This window comes from Eleutherodactylus coqui, chromosome 5 (genome assembly GCF_035609145.1).
Source record: "Eleutherodactylus coqui strain aEleCoq1 chromosome 5, aEleCoq1.hap1, whole genome shotgun sequence".
In the NCBI taxonomy this organism is placed as follows: domain Eukaryota; kingdom Metazoa; phylum Chordata; class Amphibia; order Anura; family Eleutherodactylidae; genus Eleutherodactylus; species Eleutherodactylus coqui.
This window is the reverse complement of record NC_089841.1, coordinates 270,971,044-270,991,583: the sequence shown is the minus strand read 5'-3', so window position 1 is coordinate 270,991,583 and position 20,540 is coordinate 270,971,044. Positions and strand designations below refer to the sequence as shown.

The 20,540-nt window shown below is 46.9% G+C and overlaps 1 protein-coding gene across 1 annotated transcript in view; it reads right to left on the bottom strand.

Moving 5' to 3' along the window:
• Positions 1-13,601: 13,601 nt before the first annotated feature.
• NCLN (nicalin) overlaps positions 13,602-20,540 on the bottom strand; it is a 32,515-nt gene continuing 25,576 nt past the window's right edge. Inside the window, exons 14-15 of the mRNA XM_066604677.1 lie at positions 16,150-16,228; positions 13,602-14,146 (exon numbers count right to left, since the gene is read on the bottom strand). Of these exons, the coding sequence (XP_066460774.1) occupies positions 14,087-14,146; positions 16,150-16,228 (139 nt within the window). The 3' untranslated portion in view covers positions 13,602-14,086. The remainder of the gene's footprint in view (positions 14,147-16,149; positions 16,229-20,540) is intronic.

The following is a 20,540-nucleotide window of genomic DNA, read 5'->3' as shown; positions in this document are numbered from 1 at the left end:
TTGAAGATGCTAACACTATGCCTAAATGAGCAACAGCACCTTCCCTAATCTCTGCCAGCGTGTGTCACTTGATCTCGCCAGCCACTCACTGCAGGGGGGTGGAATAGGGCTGGAACGTCACAGGAGGAAGTGGTAATGCCTTCCCTGCATGTCTATTGGCCAAATAATGGTGCAAAACATGCAGGGAAGGAAATGGAATTGACTCGAGTACCTCGTGGTGCTCGTCTCGAGTAACGAGCATCTCGAGTACCCTAATACTCGAACGAGCACGCTCGCTCATCTCTAATCCTTTCCATTGCATGCAGATGACAGAAGACCATACTACCCAAACCAGAAGGATGTTAATGACTTGGTAAAAGATCTTAGACTTACAAAAGTTAAAGCAGAAATTCTGACATCCAGGCTGAAACAGTGGAACTTGCTGGATGTTAGCGTGCAAGTTACAAGTCAAAGAAAACATCATCGAACGCCTTCTACCTTCTTCACCCTTCAAGATAGACTCTGTTACTATAACAGGTCTATTCATTGAAATTGGGATACCTTGAAACGCAGAGAATTGGTGCCTTTTCACTGACAGTTCTTCCAAGAGCCTGAAAGCAGTTCTGCTCCACAATGGAAATCAACTTCTATCCGTCCCAGTGGCTCACTCTACATATCTCAAGGAGGAGTACATTAGGGTCAAATTCCTGAAGTACGATAAGTATGGTTGGGAGGTAATTGGAGACTTCAAGATGTTTGCTTTCTTAATGGGTCTTCAAGGTGGTTTCACAAAGTTTCCCTGCTATCTGGCCTGAGCGTATTGACTTCACTGTCAGACGAAGCAACGTCAGTTGGGAACCCCTGGTAGATCCCAAGATGATTCTGATGCCACCTCTTCACATAAAACCCGGGCTCATGAAACAGTTGGTCACTGCTCCAGATAAAGAATCTACAGTGATGAAACATCTACTAAACTTCTACCTGAAACCGACTCAGGCCAAGGTATAAGGTAGCATCTTTGTGGGACCACAAATCAAGAGAATTGTAAAATTGCTCACAGAAGTACAGAAAGCAGTTTGGAACAGTTTTGTTGCCGCGGTTCAGGGGTTCTTGGGAAATCACAAAGCAGCCAACTATGTGTAGTTGGTGGAGACGATGGTGAAGAAATACCAGGCTATGGGCTGCAGGTTGTCGCTCAAGGTTCATATCCAGGATTCTCATCTAATTCAAGCAGAACATGGGAGCATACTCCGAGGAACAAGGAGAAAGGTTCCACCAAGATATTCAGCAGTTTGAGTCTCACTATCAAGGACAATACAACGAGAATATGATGGGGGCTCGTCCGTGAAAGTGACCAAGTACACAATCTTCAACTGAAAAGAACCAGGCATTTTCATTAATTTTGAACTGTATGGACATACTCTGCATCGTGTAATGAGTTTGGCTCATGATTGTCAGTAATTTCTTTTCTCACTGTTTATGTCCTTGAAACATTCGAAATTCAAAATCATGTAGTTTTAATTATCGATGTTCTGACCACAAAAGCAAACTTTTTTCTAAATGAAATTTATTTTTCATTATATTTTACAATAAGCTAACGGGAACAAATAAACTTTTCTTAGACAGAAAAATCGAGTTGCCTGGTGTAATCAGCAATGTGACAATCAAAGTTTTGGCTCAATAACCGTTAATAACCATTTGTTTGTTATCCAAATAATGGGAAAATACCCTGGATTTCCCGGATACAATTTTTTTTTCTATTGCCTAGTGTAATCAAACCACATTTTATTAATAAAACAATTCAGAAATCCAGGTCGTTGCAAAGGGTTCACGTTTTCCTGCAGCTGTATGAGGCCACTCACACGTGTTTTTTCCAGCGCAGCGCTAAACGCTGTCAAACATTACCATTGATTTCAATGGGGCTTCTCAGACATGCGCTAAAATGTAGAGTTTTTAACGCTGCATTTTTCAAGCACGGTCTATTCTATTTTCATGCATTTCAAAACACGGCATCATCAGCTTGCTTGGCTGCGTTTATAACTGCGCTGAAACCTCAGTCAAATGCTTTAAAAAAAACGCAGTAAGTGCATGTCAGCGCATCTGGAAACGCAGTAAGTGCATGTCAGCGCATCTGGAAACGCAGTAAGTGCATGTGTGAGAGTGGCCTAAGACATTTATGGCAAAAATATGCAACTTTAGCAGCTGCCCTGTCACACCATACAGCTAGGTGCTTAGTGACGGTTGGATAACCTGGTGTCTCTTACCTACAGGGGACATTGCATTAAACCCCAATACCTGTTCCCCTTCAGCTGACAACACAGGCCATTAAAGGTGATGGTTGTAAACTACTGATGGCCTATCCTTAAAGGGGTTGTCCCGCGCTGAAATGTTTTTTGTTTTTTTTCAACCCCCCCCCCCCCGTTCGGCGCGAGACAACCCCGATACAGGGGTTAAAAAAGAACACTGCACAGCGCTTACCTGAATCCCCGCGCTCCGGTGACTTCTTACTTACCTGCTGAAGATGGCCGCCGGGATCTTCTCCCTCGGTGGACCGCAGGGCTTCTGTGCAGTCCATTGCCGATTCCAGCCTCCTGATTGGCTGGAATCGGCACGTGACGGGGCGGAGCTACCAGGAGTCGGTCTCAGGCACGAGCGGCCCCATTCAGAAAACAAGAAGACCGGACTGCGCAAGCGCGTCTAATCCGGCGATTAGACGCTGAAAATTAGACGGCTCCATGGAAACGAGGACGCTAGCAACGGAGCAGGTAAGTGAATAACTTCTTATAACTTCTGTATGGCTCATAATTAATGCACAATGTACATTACAAAGTGCATTAATATGGCCATACAGAAGTGTATAGACCCACTTGCTGCCGCGGGACAACCCCTTTAAGATATCAACTATGAATAGAGATTGGTGGGGTCTGCTGCCTGGGACCCACACTGATCAGCTGTTCTGCAGCCTTATGCTGTCTTCAAGACGCTCCGTACCCACTGCAGTGACCAGACTTGCTACCGTATTAGAGGCTTCAATGAGAACGTTGCAAGTAATACCAAGCCTGGCCACTGCAGTGGGAGAGGAGCTGTCTGCTTCCTGCAGAAATCAACTCCATGTATGAACACTCTGGCCTGGCAAACAGCTGACCAGCAAGGGTCCAGGCAATGGTCTGCTTATTGATGGCCTATATCTTGATTGGTCACCAATAGTTTACAACTAGACAACCCCTTTAAAGCTCATGTGAATAAGCCTTATATTGTATCTTGAACTCCATAATAGAACAGTATGAAGTCACTTCTGGTTTCCTTCAGGCGCAAATAGCACGGTTGTTTTTGTCAGGCTTATGTAGTAGATTTGGAAGATTTGTAATCGGGAAGACAGAGCTCTGATCACTGGAATATGTATTAGCTAATTAATCAGCAAAATTTTGGACCTAACAACATGATAAAATATGGCATCGGCCTCATGTCCGCGGGCGCACACGGATTTCCAGCGCAGAAACCCGCAGCAGATTCCACTGGGCCCTCAGACACGAGGTCAAAAAATACATTTACTCACCTGTCCAGCCGCGGCGCGGGTCTCCTCTGTGCAGGCCGAATCCTCTTTCTTCTGCACGGTGGATGCGCTCGGCCCGCTGGGCTTATTTTTAATGTCCTGCTTTCCCGCGGATCTGCAGCACGTCCTCAGTGTCAGCTGTGTGACCCACACAGATTTTTTTATTCCATTTTCCCCATGGGCATGAGGCCTGAGGCTTCATTTATATGTTTTAAACCCCATTCAATGGTTATGAAATGTTTGCATGGACAGAATAATAGGCAGCAAGTAGTAAAAGGGAGAAGCAAGCTTTGTGCTGTTTTAGTGGATTCCCAATCGAGTCAAGAATTTTGGATGGTTTTTATTAGAGACTAGCTTACCCGTCGTGCGTTGCTGCGAAGACAGACAGACATTCATTCGTTTTTATATATCTAGATAACAACCAATCACAGCGCAGCTTTCATGTTACCTCAGCGGTATAATATACAACAACCAATCACAGCGCAGCTTTCATGTTACCTTAGCAGTAAGAGAAATAACAACCAATCACAGCGCAACTTTTATTCTGCCTCAGCAATATAAAAAATAGCAACCAATCACAGCGCAGCTTTCATGTTACCTCTGCGGTATTATATATAGCAACCAATCACAGCGCAGCTTTCATGTTACCTCAGTGGTATAATATATAACAACGAATCGCAGCGCAGCTTTCATGCAACCTCAGTAGTATAAGAAGTAGCCACCAATCACAGCACAGCTTTCATGTTACCTCAGTAGTATAAGAAATAGCAACCAATCACAGCACAGCTTTCATGTTACCTCAGTAGTATAAGAAATAGCAACCAATCACAGCACAGCTTTCATTTTACCTCAGCATTCTCAATATCCAGCAATTGTCTTGCGAAACGTTCGGCGGATGCATCATTTTGTAGTTGAACACGCCTCCCGTTGCTCGTAATGCCTTTTGCTTTCGTGCTTGAGATGGAAATCAAACGATCTTTGTCTGGGGGGCATAACTGTCGACTATGCTCGCACGCGCGCCACCTATCGTAGGATAGATGTACTATGCCAGTAATCTTCCCAGGAGTGTACTCAACAACTTCCCAAAGTTTCATGGTGATTAGATGAATGGTGTAGTAATGCATAAAGGACAGACAGACAGACAGACATACATTCATTTATATATATCAGGAAGTAAGAGAATTAGATTCCGTACGTAAAATTTGGACGCTAATTCTTTGGCGCTTAGAATTGAATAATCGGGTTGGGACTCATTATCTTTTCCTATTTATGACATAATTAATGCTCGTGCCAAATTTCAAGTTTCTATGACACCGGAAAGTGAGAGAATTAGTGGCAGTGATGGAAATCAAACGATCTACTTGGGGGGGGGCGCAACTGTCGACGACGCTCGCACGCACGCCATTTATCGTAGGATAGTTGTACTATGCCTATAATCTTCCCAGGAGTGTACTCAACAACTTCCCAAAGTTTCATGGCGATCGGATGAATGGTGTAGTAGCGCATAAAGGACAAACAGACAGACAGACACGCAGACATTCAATTTTATATATATAGATGAGAAAGTATACTCGCTAAGGCACATTACTCGAGCGAGCAGTGCCTTAGCCGAGTATCTTCCCGCTCGTCTTTAAAGATTCAGGGGCCGGCGGGGGGCGGAGAGTGGCGGGGGAGAGCCGGGAGGAACGGAGGGGAGATCTCTCTCTTCCTCTCTCACCCCCATTCCCCCCTGCTCCCCGCCGCAACTCACCTGTCACCGGCGCCTGAATCTTTAGAGACGAGCGGGGAGATACTCGGCTAAGGCACTGCTCGCTCGAGTAATGTGCCTTAGCGAGTATACTCGCTCATCTCTAGTTTTTATTAAAATCAGCCTGTGGTTTTGTCTATATGTTGATTCGGCCATCCGGCTGGAGCCCCTCGATGCAACCCCAACCCCTGACCAGGGTTTAATACGTTGTGTGAATGTAGCCCGATTTAAGAGTCTGAAATGTGTGGGTCCCTTCGGAAGGAGCTGCTCCCATCAGCTGCATGAGAAGAAAAGTTTCGGTTCCAAAAGGGGGAAAGAGTAAAAAGAAGAAACAATGTCTTTGAGATTGGATAGACCTTCACAGAATCCACCCGCAGGAAGACTTGTGAATGCAGCAAAACAGCTCCATCCAAAGACGAGAAGGTGAAGGAAGAAAGGCATGAAGACGTCCTCACAGGCCGAGCGCAAACACAGCGATGTTCATGTTGAATCAAGACCTCAGTATGAGCAAAAAGGTAATTTTCACAAGTACAAATTTGCTTACAAAAAGGTGCATCTATGAACGGCCGACTTCCAGGAAGTTATACAGTTAGTCATTCTGTGGCTAAACGAGTTATTCCATGAAAACATCACCAATAACAGAGAATAGGCGATAATTATCTGATTGGTGGTGGTCCCACCACTAGGACGCCCACCCACCATGCCAACATGGGTCCCAAGTACCACTCCATTCAGCACTATGGGACTGCTGGAAGCACTTGGCTATTTGTTTCAGTCCCATAGGGATGAATGGAGCAGTCCACTCCACTCCTATGGGGACACTTGAGAACCCCCTTCACGTGGTCAATGGCAGTACCAGTGGTCGGCCCCACTGATCAGATACTTCTCACTTACCCTTTGGAAGTTTCTTTTGTGCGACAATCCCTTTAATACATGGGAGCCTCTCCAACCGATAACCCTTTATCCAGATCCGATTGCATGGGAGAGACTTTCAGTTCCATCACATTATGCATACCGCTTCTCTTCTTTCACAGGACCACCTGTAGGAAGACCATCCTAGAAGACCATATTTCATTGTAAGTCTCGATGATTGTCTTAAAAGTCCATTGTAAGAACCTCCGCGCTGTTCTCATGTAGACAGGAGGCTTTTCTGTTGATCATGTGTCTAAAGAAACCTCATCAAATCCATTGTGATTCAGCATCGTTACAAAATGAAACATGCAAGTCCGAGCGGCCGAGGAATTATTAGGAAATTATCATCAATCAATATGGTAGATGCCCCTTCTATAGTTCTCCTCCACCCTCCGGGCCGCCTGATGTGCAAGGAATTAGAACACAACTTCATTTAAGTGAATGAGTCGCATTGTAGTTCCTGCCGCAGCAGGGGGCTAGGAGAGCGGCTGGGCAGGAGACATCAGTGAAGGAGCAGCACTTAACTAGCACCGCTGCACCTTCATTCCCAAGATCGAGGGGGTCTTAGCAGTCAGGCACCCACAAATTACCAAGTGATCGCATATCTTAGTGATAGGTCATCACTTTATGTTGAAGGAAAACTGCTTTATTCTGGAAATACAGACGGCGGCACCCATTCAGGTATTGATTTAACCGTTTGCAGCCTCCGACTCCCTACAAGCCGTCCCCTCTCTGCTTCTTACCAGGTGCTGAAAAGAAAAACACTTTATTCCGGAAAGTCTGCAGCCACTTGGATCTTAACCAGGTTCTTTAACTTCAGGAGACACATGAGGTTCGTAGGCCTATTCCCCATCACTCATGGATACCAACCCTCATGACAGGCAAGTATCGGGTATTCAGGGAGTCTTGTAACCCTCCAAAGCAAAGAAAGTTACAACAATATCATTAAGATTAGTTTAGTGCCGCCTCTTCAGCTCCCAGAACCCTCCTCAGTGCCAGTTTGGCCTGCCTCCTCATGGCATTGTTGCGAGATTCTTGGTACAGTCTTAATTTTAGTTAGGACCCTGAATTCCTGACACTAGGGCCTCATGTCCGCATGAGGGAGCCCCTAGCGGAATCCGACCCTGCCCGCGGCCGATGCTTACTGGTCCGGCTCTTCACTGCGGATGTGTCCGCCGATGCAGATGCACAGTAAGAAAATCTCCTCCTCCAATATTACGTGTTATAATCATTAATACCTTCAGGAGAGCCGGGGATTTGGGGATTATTCTGATTACCAGATTGGAGTCGGGAAGGAATATTTTTCCTGATATAATGAGGAAAATTTGGCTTCTACCTCCTTGGGGTCAATTGCCTTCCTTCGGATCAACATTAGGATTAGGGTTGGGGTTGGGGGGGGGGTTATAGGATGAATGGGAAGGATATATGCCATATTTTCACACTATGTTAGGTCAAGATCTCAACAGCAAAGGGTCTCTTTGGCTTTACATGACTAAGAGCTTTGCAGGACGCTGCAGGAAATCAGTTATGGGGACTGGTCCACTTTTACGGTTATTGATCTGATTGATAGGTTTGAATGGGAAATGCTCAATCAGTCTGTGTGGCAATGCTGCTATGTGGCAGGCACGACAATATGAGAAATTCCATCTTGATAGGACGGTGCTGGCAGTAGTATTTGGTCTAGACGTCATAGACACAGCAGTAGGGAATAGGTGCACAGCAGGACTACTGGGAAGGGGTCATATTGTCCTAATGTGGGGAGAGGCGCTGTGAACACTACATGGAACAATTTGGGGGTGAGAGCATAAGATATTCTTCAAGTTAAAAGTGGCTGGATCTCGTGTTTTTGTGGTAATGGAGTCCAGCATGCATCTCCACAAGGTTCTGTGCCATGTGAGTGTCATCCCTGTAGGACCCACATAGCATTTAAAAAAACGACATTTAAAACCACAGTGGGGCCCCTCCATTTACAATTCACTATACTGTAAGTTGATGATTTTCAGTTACCTTTTACAGAGAACTTGGCCCCAGGTTCATGCTGCCCAAACCACAGGGCATGTACGTCTTATTCCGAAACAATGCCTAGTTTTAGAATAAGTGGTGGTGGTGGTGGTGAGGGGGGTGGTGGTGGTGGTGGTGAGGGTGGTGGTTGTGAGGGTGGTGGTGGTGGGGCGTACCAACTCCTCCCCACCCCATTCACATAGAGCGACAGTTCTGTACACGTTTGCGTATAGGGAAGTTGCAGATGGGAGCTCCAAGTTCAATACGGAGTTGATCTTCAAAGAACGTTTATTTTGAGCCGCTGCAGTGTTTCAGACAAGGGCATACATGGGCGCAGTGCACAGACCCGGCCCAGACCGCTGCTGCCTGCAGTTTGGGCAGTATGAATCTTGTGAAGAGTTTCCTTTATCAGTCTTAGTGTTATTTGGCACACAGAGGTCTGTCATTGGCTGAAGCAGCTTAGGACGTCCCATAAACCAGCTGCTGTAGCCTGTAAACATTGCACCACAGGGGAGAACCGAAGCTGCTGGCGAAGGAGGTGCGAGAGACCAAGAGAGGAGAGTATTAGCTTATTATTTTTCGGTATGGAGAACCAGTTTTTAAAAACAGGATTTTTGTTATAACTTACCCTAAAATCACTTTCTCGTCTTGTTCATTGGGGGACACAGCAAGACCTTGTGTATAGCTTCTGCCACTAGGAGGCAACACTAAGCATAAAATTGCTAATTCCTCCCACCAACTCTACACCTCCTGCAGGCATAAGCTAGCTTTGTTTGTATGCAAGCAGCCAAGTAGGATACGCCAACACTAGTTAATAAATCGCAATGCTTAAGGCCGCCTGTCCACAGCCGCAACGGAGTATCACAAGGAATATTCTGCCACGGCGGCGGAGGGGGGGGGGGGGGGAGCACTAAAAGGTCTCCGCGATTAGCCTATATTAATGATAGGCTCACCCCGGAGAATCGCAGCATGCCACTATTTTAATTAAGCGAGCAGAAAATCGCTATGATTTTCCGCTCGTGTGCAATGGGCTGTTCTTCCCATAGTTATCCTATGGAAAGCTTGGCATGCGAGCTCTGACTGCAAATCTCGCAATGACCCTCGCCCGTGGACAGCCAGACCCAGAACTGTAGCGCATTCTTCTACCATGTGCGACTGCACTGAGAACACTCCAACCAAAGTAGTATATGTTAATAACAGTGTGGACAGATGCTGTATCCCCAATGAACATGACGAGAAAGTGATTTTACAGCAAGTTATACCAGAAATCCTGTTTTCTCGTTTGTATCATTGGGGTACATAGCAAGACCTTGGGACGTTCTAGGGCAGTACCCAAGGGAGCAGAAAAATATCAGCAAACGCAGGTGTAAAGAACCGCAATAAGCTCTTCAACTGGATGCCAAGGCAGAGACAGAGCATAAAGGGCTAAAGAAACAGTCCCATCCACCACCAAGAGAAAGCTCCCTACTAGGAGCGTCCGACGAGGCACCCGCTGCCTGAGTAATATGTGCCATAACAGGCTGAAAATATGTCCTTGGCACGGTAACCCTGTACTGCCGCAGAGTGGAGTTAGTACAAGCAGTTCGTCTCAGAAGTCGTTACCCATTTGTTGCATATTCCCCCACGGCCGTGGTCTCTTAGATCCATTTCAATAAAGACTTCAGTTGCCATTTTTAAATCGATGGCGGCTTGTACTAGGGGACGCTTCGGTCACAGTCCATACACTATGGCTGACGCACCTCCCTTCAGGTGGGTGAAACGGTGTCAGCAGAGCACTTGCTGGGGTTCCTCAGCAACTATATGGACCAGGCTTTTTCTGTTGCTACGTGGGTCGAATCGTATAGGGAAGTTAACAGCTAAACTTCCCATATACGGAGAATTCTTAGCTTGGCAGTCTCTGACATCCTTGCACTCCGGCCCTGGCAGTCTCTGACATCCTTGCACTCCGGCCCTGGGGTTCACATCTCTGAACGCAAATGCCATCTTTTGAAGTCCTTTCGTTTGGCACAGGCCCTCTGCAACCAGTATGACGGGGAGACGCTGTTAGGCGGTTTCTGCCCATCACAGGTCTGGTTCAGTTTTCGGTCTATGCCATATAGTGCGGTATCCAATACACATGCTCCAAAGTGGGATCAGGACCCTACGCATTCTACCTGCGCAGGAAGGATCTGTGGAGAAATGAAAATGGAGATTGCGCAAAGCTGCCTGCAAGGAACTGCAGGCGGGCCACCCTAAGGGAGCTAGTCGCTAGATAAGGCTCACTCGTTCGGAAGCGGAGATGAGCCTTACCTGTATCCGCTTTTGTGCTTAGTACTCTTTCCATATGGAAGGTACCACAGGTCTCAGCAAGCCTGGAGTAATGCTGACAACCCTTTCGAACCCTGTAATCCGTAAGGCAAGATATTCTGTGGCTGGACGTAAATGTCGTACTGTAGCGAGGGCGCACATAGTATGTGGCTATGGCCAGCCCTGTCCGAGTGGCATCCTGGATACAGACACAGCGCTAAGGCTACCTGCAGGGAATTGCAGGAGATTCCGGGAAACGGAGATGAGGAGCAATGCGTCCGTTGAATTCCTGTACCGGATGCTTTTCCCGTATGGGAGGTACCACATGTCTCAGCAGCCCAAAGTAATTCTGACAACCAGTTTGCAACATTGTTGTTCATCAGACGAGATATTCTCTGGTTGGATGTAAATCTCGTACTGCAGTGAGAGCAGACATAGCATGTGGCCCTCATTGGCCCTGTCTACATGTCATCCTGGACTCTGCGCAATAGCTCCCTGCAGGAGGCGCAACCAATAGGCAAGGCTCAACCCGAGTCCACAGAATCCGTGTGCAAAGGATCACAGCAAAACCAGATTCCCCAGATTAGGCAAGGCGGATGCGGGCCATGGCGCCTAGACTGGTAGGGCCTAATAGTGGTTAAGGGGGGAAAAGTAAAGTTGTGCACAGAGTGGACAGCAGGCCTCCATAGGCTACGGTACCTGCCACATGGGACTGCTTGTGTGGCGACGCATGGGGGCCCATCAACAGCAAAAAAATTCTGCAAGGCCCATAATGCATAGGGTGAACGGGATGCAAATTCCGCAGAGCAGCACAACGCATGTTTTCCTGCGTAAAATGGCTGCAGACATGCTAAGCCAGGCCAGAGACCGCCATGGAAGGGAGTGCACCCATTTGGGATCGACTGCCTGGGCGACTGGGGGGGGGGGGGGGGGGGGGGGGGAAACTGACACAGTCCCTACGGAAGCCTGCCGAGATGGGAGGCAGTCCGCACAGCAGGGCTCATGATGGGGGTCGGACATGGTGAAAGCGCAATACCGCGAACAGTATCACTGGGAGGTATCGCGGCAAGGGGAGCTGCAGGAGAGGTACAGCGCTGGGGAAGTTGCCTCAGGCAGAGCTTACCCCATCCACGGGGAGACTGATCACAGATGGAGCTTCTGGATCATAAAGCGCTTCTCCAATGTAGCCGCAGCAGTGCAGGCCACAGGTGGCCGAGAATGAAGGTGTGGAAAGCCTCGCACAGCAGCACCAGGAGATGGGGGGGAGTGGATGGACTTGGATTCAAAAGCCCTCCTTCAAAGTTCCCATGCTCAGAGTGGGTGTGGCCTAAAGTCAGGGGCTCAATTTAGCATCCCTACCTCCCTGGCAAGTCCTGTCTATGGGGGAATCACTGCATCTGCAGGGTCCGCGGGCCTGTGGCGACAGCTCACCCTGACTGCCTGGAGGGAAAGAGAGGTAGGCCCGAAAAAAATGAGGCCTAAGTTTATCGCCACGGCCACAATGCTGCCCGCTATGTTGGGGGCCACTGACAGGGCCAGACAGGCAGCAAACTCAAGCGGAGCCTGGTAGGCCCAAAAAGCCAGGGCCTAGTATAACACTCAGAGCCGCAGCGGCCATCCCCCCCTTCCCCAACACCTCAGGGGCCGCCGACAGTCTACAGGCTGCCATGTACGTGGCAAAATCAAGCAGAGCCTGGCAAGCCCAAAACCAGAACCAAGATTTAATTTCAGCAGCCGATCACAGCCCCCCCCCTACGTCCAGGGGGGTGCTGAACACCATGAGGTCCGCGACAACTGCAGCACCTCCCTAGCCAGCCGTGGGCGCAAACCAGCAGTTATACCCGAAAACCACAAGCTAAATTTCCAGCTGCGCCGGCCGACCCCTAGACACTGTGCCGCCGCTGCACACTACAGCCATAGAGGTCCCAGACCACCGCGGGGGCCACAAAGGCCAGCAAGGTGCTGCAATGCCAATCGGGGCCTGGTGTGCCCGAAAGGCCTGGGCCCACAGTGATGCCTGTGCTCATCATGCAGGGGGATCCCCGCACCAGTGGTAACCCCAAGGGCCTTCCTCCAACATACAGTGCCCCCAGTCCAGCAAATTTGCCACATCCAGGGGTAAAAAACGTGATTGAAGCGGAAGAGGGTTCCTGGGGACAAAGCTCCCTGACTGTCCCTTGTAGCAGCAGTTCAGGGAAGACAGGGGAGAGGATTATACTTACCTCTGCATACTCACCCTTCTTCCAAAAGATCCTGCAAAGATCCGTCCCCAGCCGTGTAGACCTTCCGTCACGGCCTCCGTCTCCAGCAGTATTCCCCACCGCACTCACCCTTATGGAGGATGGGAGTTGCTTCAGGGTGGGGAACACTATGGCTGGCGGGTATCTCTATTGCACAAGGCATGATTGAGCCACCCTTTCTTCTTCTTTGGGTCGGATCTTAACAGCATGGCAGAAACCCTGCACTGTTTACCCTTCCCTGGGAGGACACGGAAAAGCCCTGCCTCACTGTATTCCTACAATAGACATCTTCCAGGAGAGCTAACACTAAACAGGTCTGCCTCCTGCAGACACTAAGCTATAATTAAGCTAGCTTATGCCTGCAGGAGGGGTATAGCTAATAGGAGTTTTATGCTTCGTGTCGCCTCCTAGTGGCAGAAGCTTTGCGTCCCCCCCATGATAGACGATAATTTTTTTTTCTACGACAACCAATTTAAGAGGTAAAAAAAAGGTATAAATGTATAAAAAAAAAAAATAAATCAAAAACTTTCAAAACATTGAGAGAAAAGTTTCTCAGCTTCAATACAGTGCTAATAAGAAGCTGGTGACTGATGCTGAGCTCTGCCATCATGGTTTTACACTGAACTACATCCATCTCATCTTTGAAACACCACAAACCCGCATGTTTTGCACAAGCTCGGTACCAATGAACAGGGGACTGGGGGGATTTCTTTGAGGCAAACACAAATTCACCTGGCCTGCACCTTGTCCGGCCGGCCCCTATTTCAGTGGCTGTACTTCTACCTTTACAGTAAGTGTGCGGACATCAGTACTGCCTTAGTTTACAAACTCCTAGCAGTCAAACACAGGAAGTGGTTGGTTGACGCTACGGATACACAATCACTTGTTTTACAGTTTTCTTTATTATCTCCATAATTAAGTCAGTGTTCATGTTTGACTTTGACGCTGATCTTTTAATTAAATAGTCACAAGGGAGTGATTCAGTGCATGGATGAAAATAAACCAAAAACTAAAGAAAAAGGCAAAACGGTAGGACAATACCTGGCATCATAAATACTTAAAAATGGTTAACCCTCACAGTTAAATCCTGAGTACCAACAGAAAAAAAAAAAAAAAAAAGTCCAAGGCAGAAGGGAAACTTTGCATCCCGCAGACCCCGTACTGAACTACCGGTCTATTCTGTTCACAACACTTTAGTAAAGGAAGGCTTCACGTTGAAATCCATGCATAAAAAAATTTAAAGGGCTATAATGAAATTCAGCCTCCAGTGCTTGAAATGAGAAGAGAATGTTTTGTGGTAGCAGAACCCCCCTTCTTCTCAGGGGTGTCAGGATCCCAACGCATGAGACTTGGCTAAGGAATGTGTCTTCACAACTGTTTTGGTTTCAAGGCCACTTTCTGGACTAGTTTATAAAGCACTCCAAAGTTCTGTGAAAACAAACAAGTATATCAGACAACGTAATAAGGCCAAGCAACGGGGTTTAGAACTAATCAGAAGAAATGTGAAAAGGTTTGGGGCAAACAGAAGTAGAAAGGGTTAAAAAAAACAACACTAGCCCATATATATATATTGTGGGGAGAGCTACATCATGGAGTGGCCCTTTACCAACTGACTTGAGGGATGCCATACAGTGGCATGAGTCAGCCATAGCATCCCACCGTAAAACACAACCCACTAAAACCTACACCATACTGGACGTCACTGTGGAGGACACACATCAGGTACACCAGCAGCTTTCCCGGCCCGCGCCAAGGGCGCTTTTAGACGGAGCGATGATTCAAACAAACGAAAGTAACAAGAACACGGCGCAACAAATAAAAAAAAAATAATTCTTAAACATTTTTGTTTTAGGATTTTGATTTTTTTATTTAGTCTAACTAACGACCTGTAAGAAGACACATCATTAATTACAACTTACTAGTGGATGATCTGCAGTGTTTACGCCACGTGGAACCATCACCTATATGTTACATAAACCTACCCTACCTACTGTATCTGCCAGTATACTGCAGGAAGGAATGAGCTAACTCTGATATCATTCGCTCATTCAAACCATAAATCAGCTCCTCTAAAAGGGCCCTTAACCCCTTCCCGCTGCAGGGCGTAAGTTTACGTCCTGGCAGCCTGGTACTTCCCGCAACAGGGCGTAAACTTACGTCCTGGAGATAGCTCGGGATCACATATGATCTCGTGCTATCCCGCAGCCGGAGACGGCTGTCAGTCACAGCCATCGTCCCGCTGCTACAGTATCTAAGTAGATCGCGGCAGGGAAAGAGTTCACAGAGGGAGCGCGGCTCCCTCTGTGTCTCCGGCCGGAACTCGCGATGTCATCGCGAGACCCCGGCCTGTCACCATGGCAACAGGCACTGGCGTCCTGTATTGCCTATGCCTAGGATCGCTGTATAAGCGATAAGGCATGGGAGAGCAGTAGCTCTGCCATGCCTTATAACAGCGATCATCAGGGCAGTGATTAAAGTCCCTCAGAGGGACACAAACAGTGTAAAAAAAACAAAGATTAAAAAAATGAATTAAAAAAAGTAAAAAAAAAAAATTTATGCTTTTTCTCAGATTAGCATAAAAAAAAGGTAAAAAAATAAATAAAATCCCACATATTTGGTATTGTCGCGTCCGTAACGATGCGTACAATAAGTTGCACATGCTTTTGACTGTGCACGGAAAAAACGCTAAAAAAAAAAACACTAAAAAACTGAGGCAAAATGCTAATTCTTAGCATTTTGCCTCACTAAAAACGCAATAAAAGTGATCAAAAAAGCCGTATGTACCCCAAAATGGTACCAATAAAATCTACAGCTTGTCTCGCAAAAAATAAGCCCTCATAGAGCTCCGTACATCAAAAAATAAAAAAGTTACAGGACTTTGAATGCAGCGATTTAGAAAAAAAAAAAAGATTTTCAAGAAAAAAGGGTTTTTATTGCAGAAAAGTGGGAAAACCTAAAAAAAAGTAAGAATTTTGGTATCGTTGTAACCGTACCGGTCTGCAGAAAAAATGGATTGTGTCATTTATGCTGCATGATTAACACTGTAAAAAAAAAAAAAAAAAAAATCTATGGCAGAATTGATGCGTTTTCTCTCCCTGCTATCATTAAAAAAAAAAAAAAGTTTTACAATATAGTCTATGTACCGAAAAGTGGCACCAATAAAAACTACAGTTCGCCACGCAAAAAACAAGCCCTCATACGGCCGCGTCGACGGAAAAATAAAAAAGTTATGACTTTTGATAAACGGAGAAGAAAATCCGCCAAAAATTGTTGCGTCCTTAAGCCCAAAATAGGCCGTGTCATGAAGGGGTTAATGTAAATTACAAAAGACATGCAAACAAAGCCTTAAAAGTTCAAATACTTTGATTGGCTGCTATGGGCAACAACTTTTCTTTTTGACTCCAAGTCATAAAATAAAATCCCCAATGTACCTGAACAGCAAGGTAGGCTAGACCAAGGTAAGCAGCAATGCATATGGCCAACAGGAGATCAAATATGGCTGGTTTAACTCTGAAAAAGAAAGAAGATTTAATAACGGGCAAAACAAACACAAAAACATGATTTCCAACAAATTAGAATAAACGTGGATTTAGATGTGATGTCGGTCAAACGATGGCCGCCCCTCGTCCCACACATACTGGCTGCGGTGCTGCTGCAGGGAGCTTGTATGGCTGCCTCACAGCGGGGAAGCTGCAGGAGATTTCTCTCCTCACTCCCCCGCCCCTTGCCATTGACTTAACACAGCGGCCGTTCAGTGCTGACCAGCTGCTATTTACACTGAGAGATCAGCTCATCGTCCATCGTCTATGCAATAAATGGTGCTGGACGATGAGCTGATCGTTCAGTGTAAATAGCAGCCGGTCAGTACTGATTGGCTGCTATGTTAAGTCAATGGAGAGGGGCGGGGAGCACAAGAGGTGAAATCTGCAGCCGTCTGCTATGAGCCAGCGATACAAGCTCCCTGCAGCAGCACCGCAGCCAGTATGTGCGGGACGAGGGGCGGCCATTGCTTGCCCGACACGCGTCTTGTCTAAATGGGCCTTCAGGGAACTTCCTATACAGAGTGGTATTGCTTCCGAAAAGTTTGCATCAATTTCATTAGAGAAGTAGTACCAAGTTACCCGATTCCGTGACCAGAAGTCATTGCAGGAAGACGGCTGTTATTGAAGGATCTGTATACTTTTTAGAAGCATACAGATCCTTAAAATAAAGAAAAAAAATATATGTCTCCAAAATGTAAATTCTCCTATGTAACCAAGAAGTATCTGACCTTCTCAATGCTGCCATGAAAGAGGATTACCCCAGTGCCTTCATTAAAGCCCCCAGCTCCCCCATCCTCAAAGAACTGCGTCATAAAAAGACGCTTGTTTTATGAATCTTCAGGCGGACCATGGGGCTCAAGGATGGGTGGGCACAGACAGTTTTTCACTTAATGGTGCCAAAACTTGTGATATGTTTCTGGTATGGATTAAATTACTTAATTCAATGCCAGGGGCAAGAGGGAGGGTAAATAACAATTTCTCGACAGATTTATTAGGCCTCATGTCCACGGGGAAAATCAGGCCCGCTACGGATTCTCCATGTAGAATCTGCAGCGGGTCCCTCCTGCCCCACGGACAAGAGGGCTGAAAATAAGAATAAATCAGAATAAACTCACCTCTCGCCCGCTCCGGATACTTCCTTCGATGCGGCGTCATCTTCTCTGCGTCGCGGCCGGATCTTCTTTCTTCGGCCCGGTGGATGCGCAGGATGACGTCGGTGACGTGCCCCGCGCATGCGCCGCCCCGAAGCAAAATGATCCGGCCGCGACTGAGAGAAGATGACGCGTCGGCGAAGAGAAGAACCGGAGCGGGTGAGTAAAATCTGATTTTTGTCTCCCGCGGATCCGGACGGCTTCCATAGGCTTCAATAGAAGCCCGCGGGAGACCCGCATGAAAATGGAGCACGGTCCAGATTTTTTCATGCTCCATTTTTTTTAAAATCCCTTTTATTGACCATCCGTGGGTATTTATCTACCCAGCGGGTGGTCAATGCATCCCTATGGGGTGCGGATCCGCGGGCAGGAGAAGAGTTAAAATCTGCTGCGGATTTTAATTCTTCTTTTGCCCGTGGACATGAGGCCTTAGAGAGGGGAACAAGGCAGGTTGTCTCCTGCTCCCTCTTCTTTCCCTTGGTGATTGAGCCCCTGGCTGGTTTTTATAAGGTAAGCACCTAAAATAGTTGGACTGCATCATGGAGAAATTAAGGAGCGTGTTTCACTGTATGCAGGTGATTTGAGTATCTGTGGGTCCTATTATGTCCATACTTGGTAGGATGTCAGAGCTTACTATTAATGGGGTAAATCTATTACTCTTCCCTTAGACCGTTTGGCGCTGATTTTCAGTTGGAACGTACACAATTACAAACGGTAAAGGAATTCCAATATTTGGGAGTTGGGGTATCTTCTAGACCTCAGGACTTGTATTTCTGCTCGCTTGCTTCTACTAGTACGAAGGTTTGAGGAGAAGATCAAAGTTTGGAGTTGTTGACCACTGTCAATAATTGGCAGAGGAAACTCCTTTGTATACTTCCAAACGCCCCAATTTGGATTCCATTACAATATATTTTATAGACTTCATACAATATTTAGGTGCTTATTGCGCAATAAGAAATCTGCTAGAATTAAATTGGAGACCCTTCGAAAGGGATAAATGGTCTGGAGGGTTGGCAATTGGTCTATTTTCTGGCATCCCAACTGCACTAGTTGAAGGGGGTAGGGTTAAATGGCAGACTCGTTTCTAAAATGACAGGTTGTAGCCCTCTCTGACAATATGTGAAAGAGCTTTCACGTTGAAGGGGTATTTGACGCTGGAGAAGAGGGGTAAGGTCTCTTAACCAGGTGCATTCTGGGGGGTCTCTTTCATGGTTTTGAACAATTTAAAGAGCTTCATGATGTTCCCCATCGTTGCTTTTAATTGAAGGAACTGAAAGAAAGTGTGTTTGCTGCTCGGGTCCGGTCAGTTTCTGCGTTTACGGTCCAACACCCTTTGGTGAACTTTCTTGGAGTTACGATGGGTTTTACATCTTACATAAAGAAGATTCTCTTTTTTTCTTGAGTCACGGCAATTCCAAATCCAGTACAGGCAAAAGAAAAACTGGAGCGAGATCGAGGTAAAATTAGTGAAGATGATCGGGCTGCAGCGTTGCGCACGATTTCAATGTTATCCATATGTGTAGGCCGATGGGTATCGCAATTGTATCTAGTATATAGAGTTTATCACACACTATTAAAGTGGTTTAATACGAGGATTATTGACTATAAAAGGAGGTCGGATCTTTGAAAAGGAGATTACTTAAAAAAAAAAAAAATTGGCGAAGTTTGAGAAGATCTGGGGGTGATGGTCCGGTATATGAAGTTAATTGTGTTGATGGCACTGAATGGGCTGTAGGGCAGATGAAGGGGAGCGGTGGAGGATGGAGAACTAGTTTACATTTTTGGGGGGTTTAGCATCTGTTGAATAGGTTTTGTTTGGTGAGGAGGACTCATTTAGGTTTAATTCATTACTTGCTTTGGGCCCTGATATGTACTCGATGTTCATGTAGAAATATAGAGCAAATAAAGGTCGAGTCTACAAATTATAATTTCAATATAAGTGATCTGAAAAAAAAAAAAAAGGAATTCTATACCGTATTTTTCGCTTTATAAGACGCACCTGGGTTTTAGAGGAGGAAAATAGGAGAAAAATATTTTGCACTCCCCAGACCAGGCAGTGAGGGAGGTATTACAGGAGAAATAAACAGCAGTAGTACCGCCTCGGAATGAAGTATATGCCACTAGGTCAACCTGTCATTCAGGATCCAGGAAAGCTGAGTATAAATGTAATGGTGATCTCATTACTTGTCATCCAGCTTTCCAGGAGCCCTGAATCCCATGTTGAATAGTTATGGCAATGCATGTGGTATGCATGCTTGCATAACTCTGCAGTTGGCATTCAGGATCCTGGAAGAGCTGAGTGATAATGTAATGATTCTATTAATTGTTACCCAACTTTCCAGGAACCCTGCATGGCATGTATCATTATGGTTGTGCATAACTAGGCACAAATATATACACAATACAGGCAGCTCTTTCTCCCTCTGCCCCTCCCTCTCCTATGTAGCTTGCAGATGTGAGAGTGTCTGTACATACAGCTGACTGCTAAGGGAAGGGGGGAGCAGCAGCTCCCTCTCACTAATCAGCTGTTGTATGGGTGCTGGTGTGGAGCGGACCTGCTATCTTTATCACACTGTCAGCAATATAGCAGAAGCGGCCTGTCTGTATAATAGCTTCCTGCTCCTCCCCCGCCCTCAGCAATCAGCTGTTGTACGGGCGCTCTGCTCCCTGCTCCTCCCTCGCCCCCATCAATCAGCTGTTGTATGGGCTGCTCTGCTCCCTGCTCCTCCCCCAGAAATCAGCTGCTGTACGGGCCGCTCTGCTCCCTGCTCCTCCCCCGCCCCCAGCAATCAGCTGTTGTATGGGCCGCTCTGCTCCCTGCTCTTCCCCCAGAAATCAGCTGCTGTACAGGCCACTCTGCTCCCTGCTCCTCCCCCGCCCCCAGCAATCAGCTGTTGTACAGGTGCTCTGCTCCCTGCTTCTCCCCCGCCCTCAGCAATCAGCTGCTGTACGGGCCGGCCGCTCTGGTCCTCCCCCGCCCCCAGCAATCAGCTGTTGTATGGGCCGCTCTGCTCCCTGCTCCTCCCCCAGAAATCAGCTGCTGTACAGGCCGCTCTGCTCCCTGCTTCTCCCCCGCCCCCAGCAATCAGCTGCTGTACAGGCCGCTCTGCTCCCTGCTCCTCCCCCGCC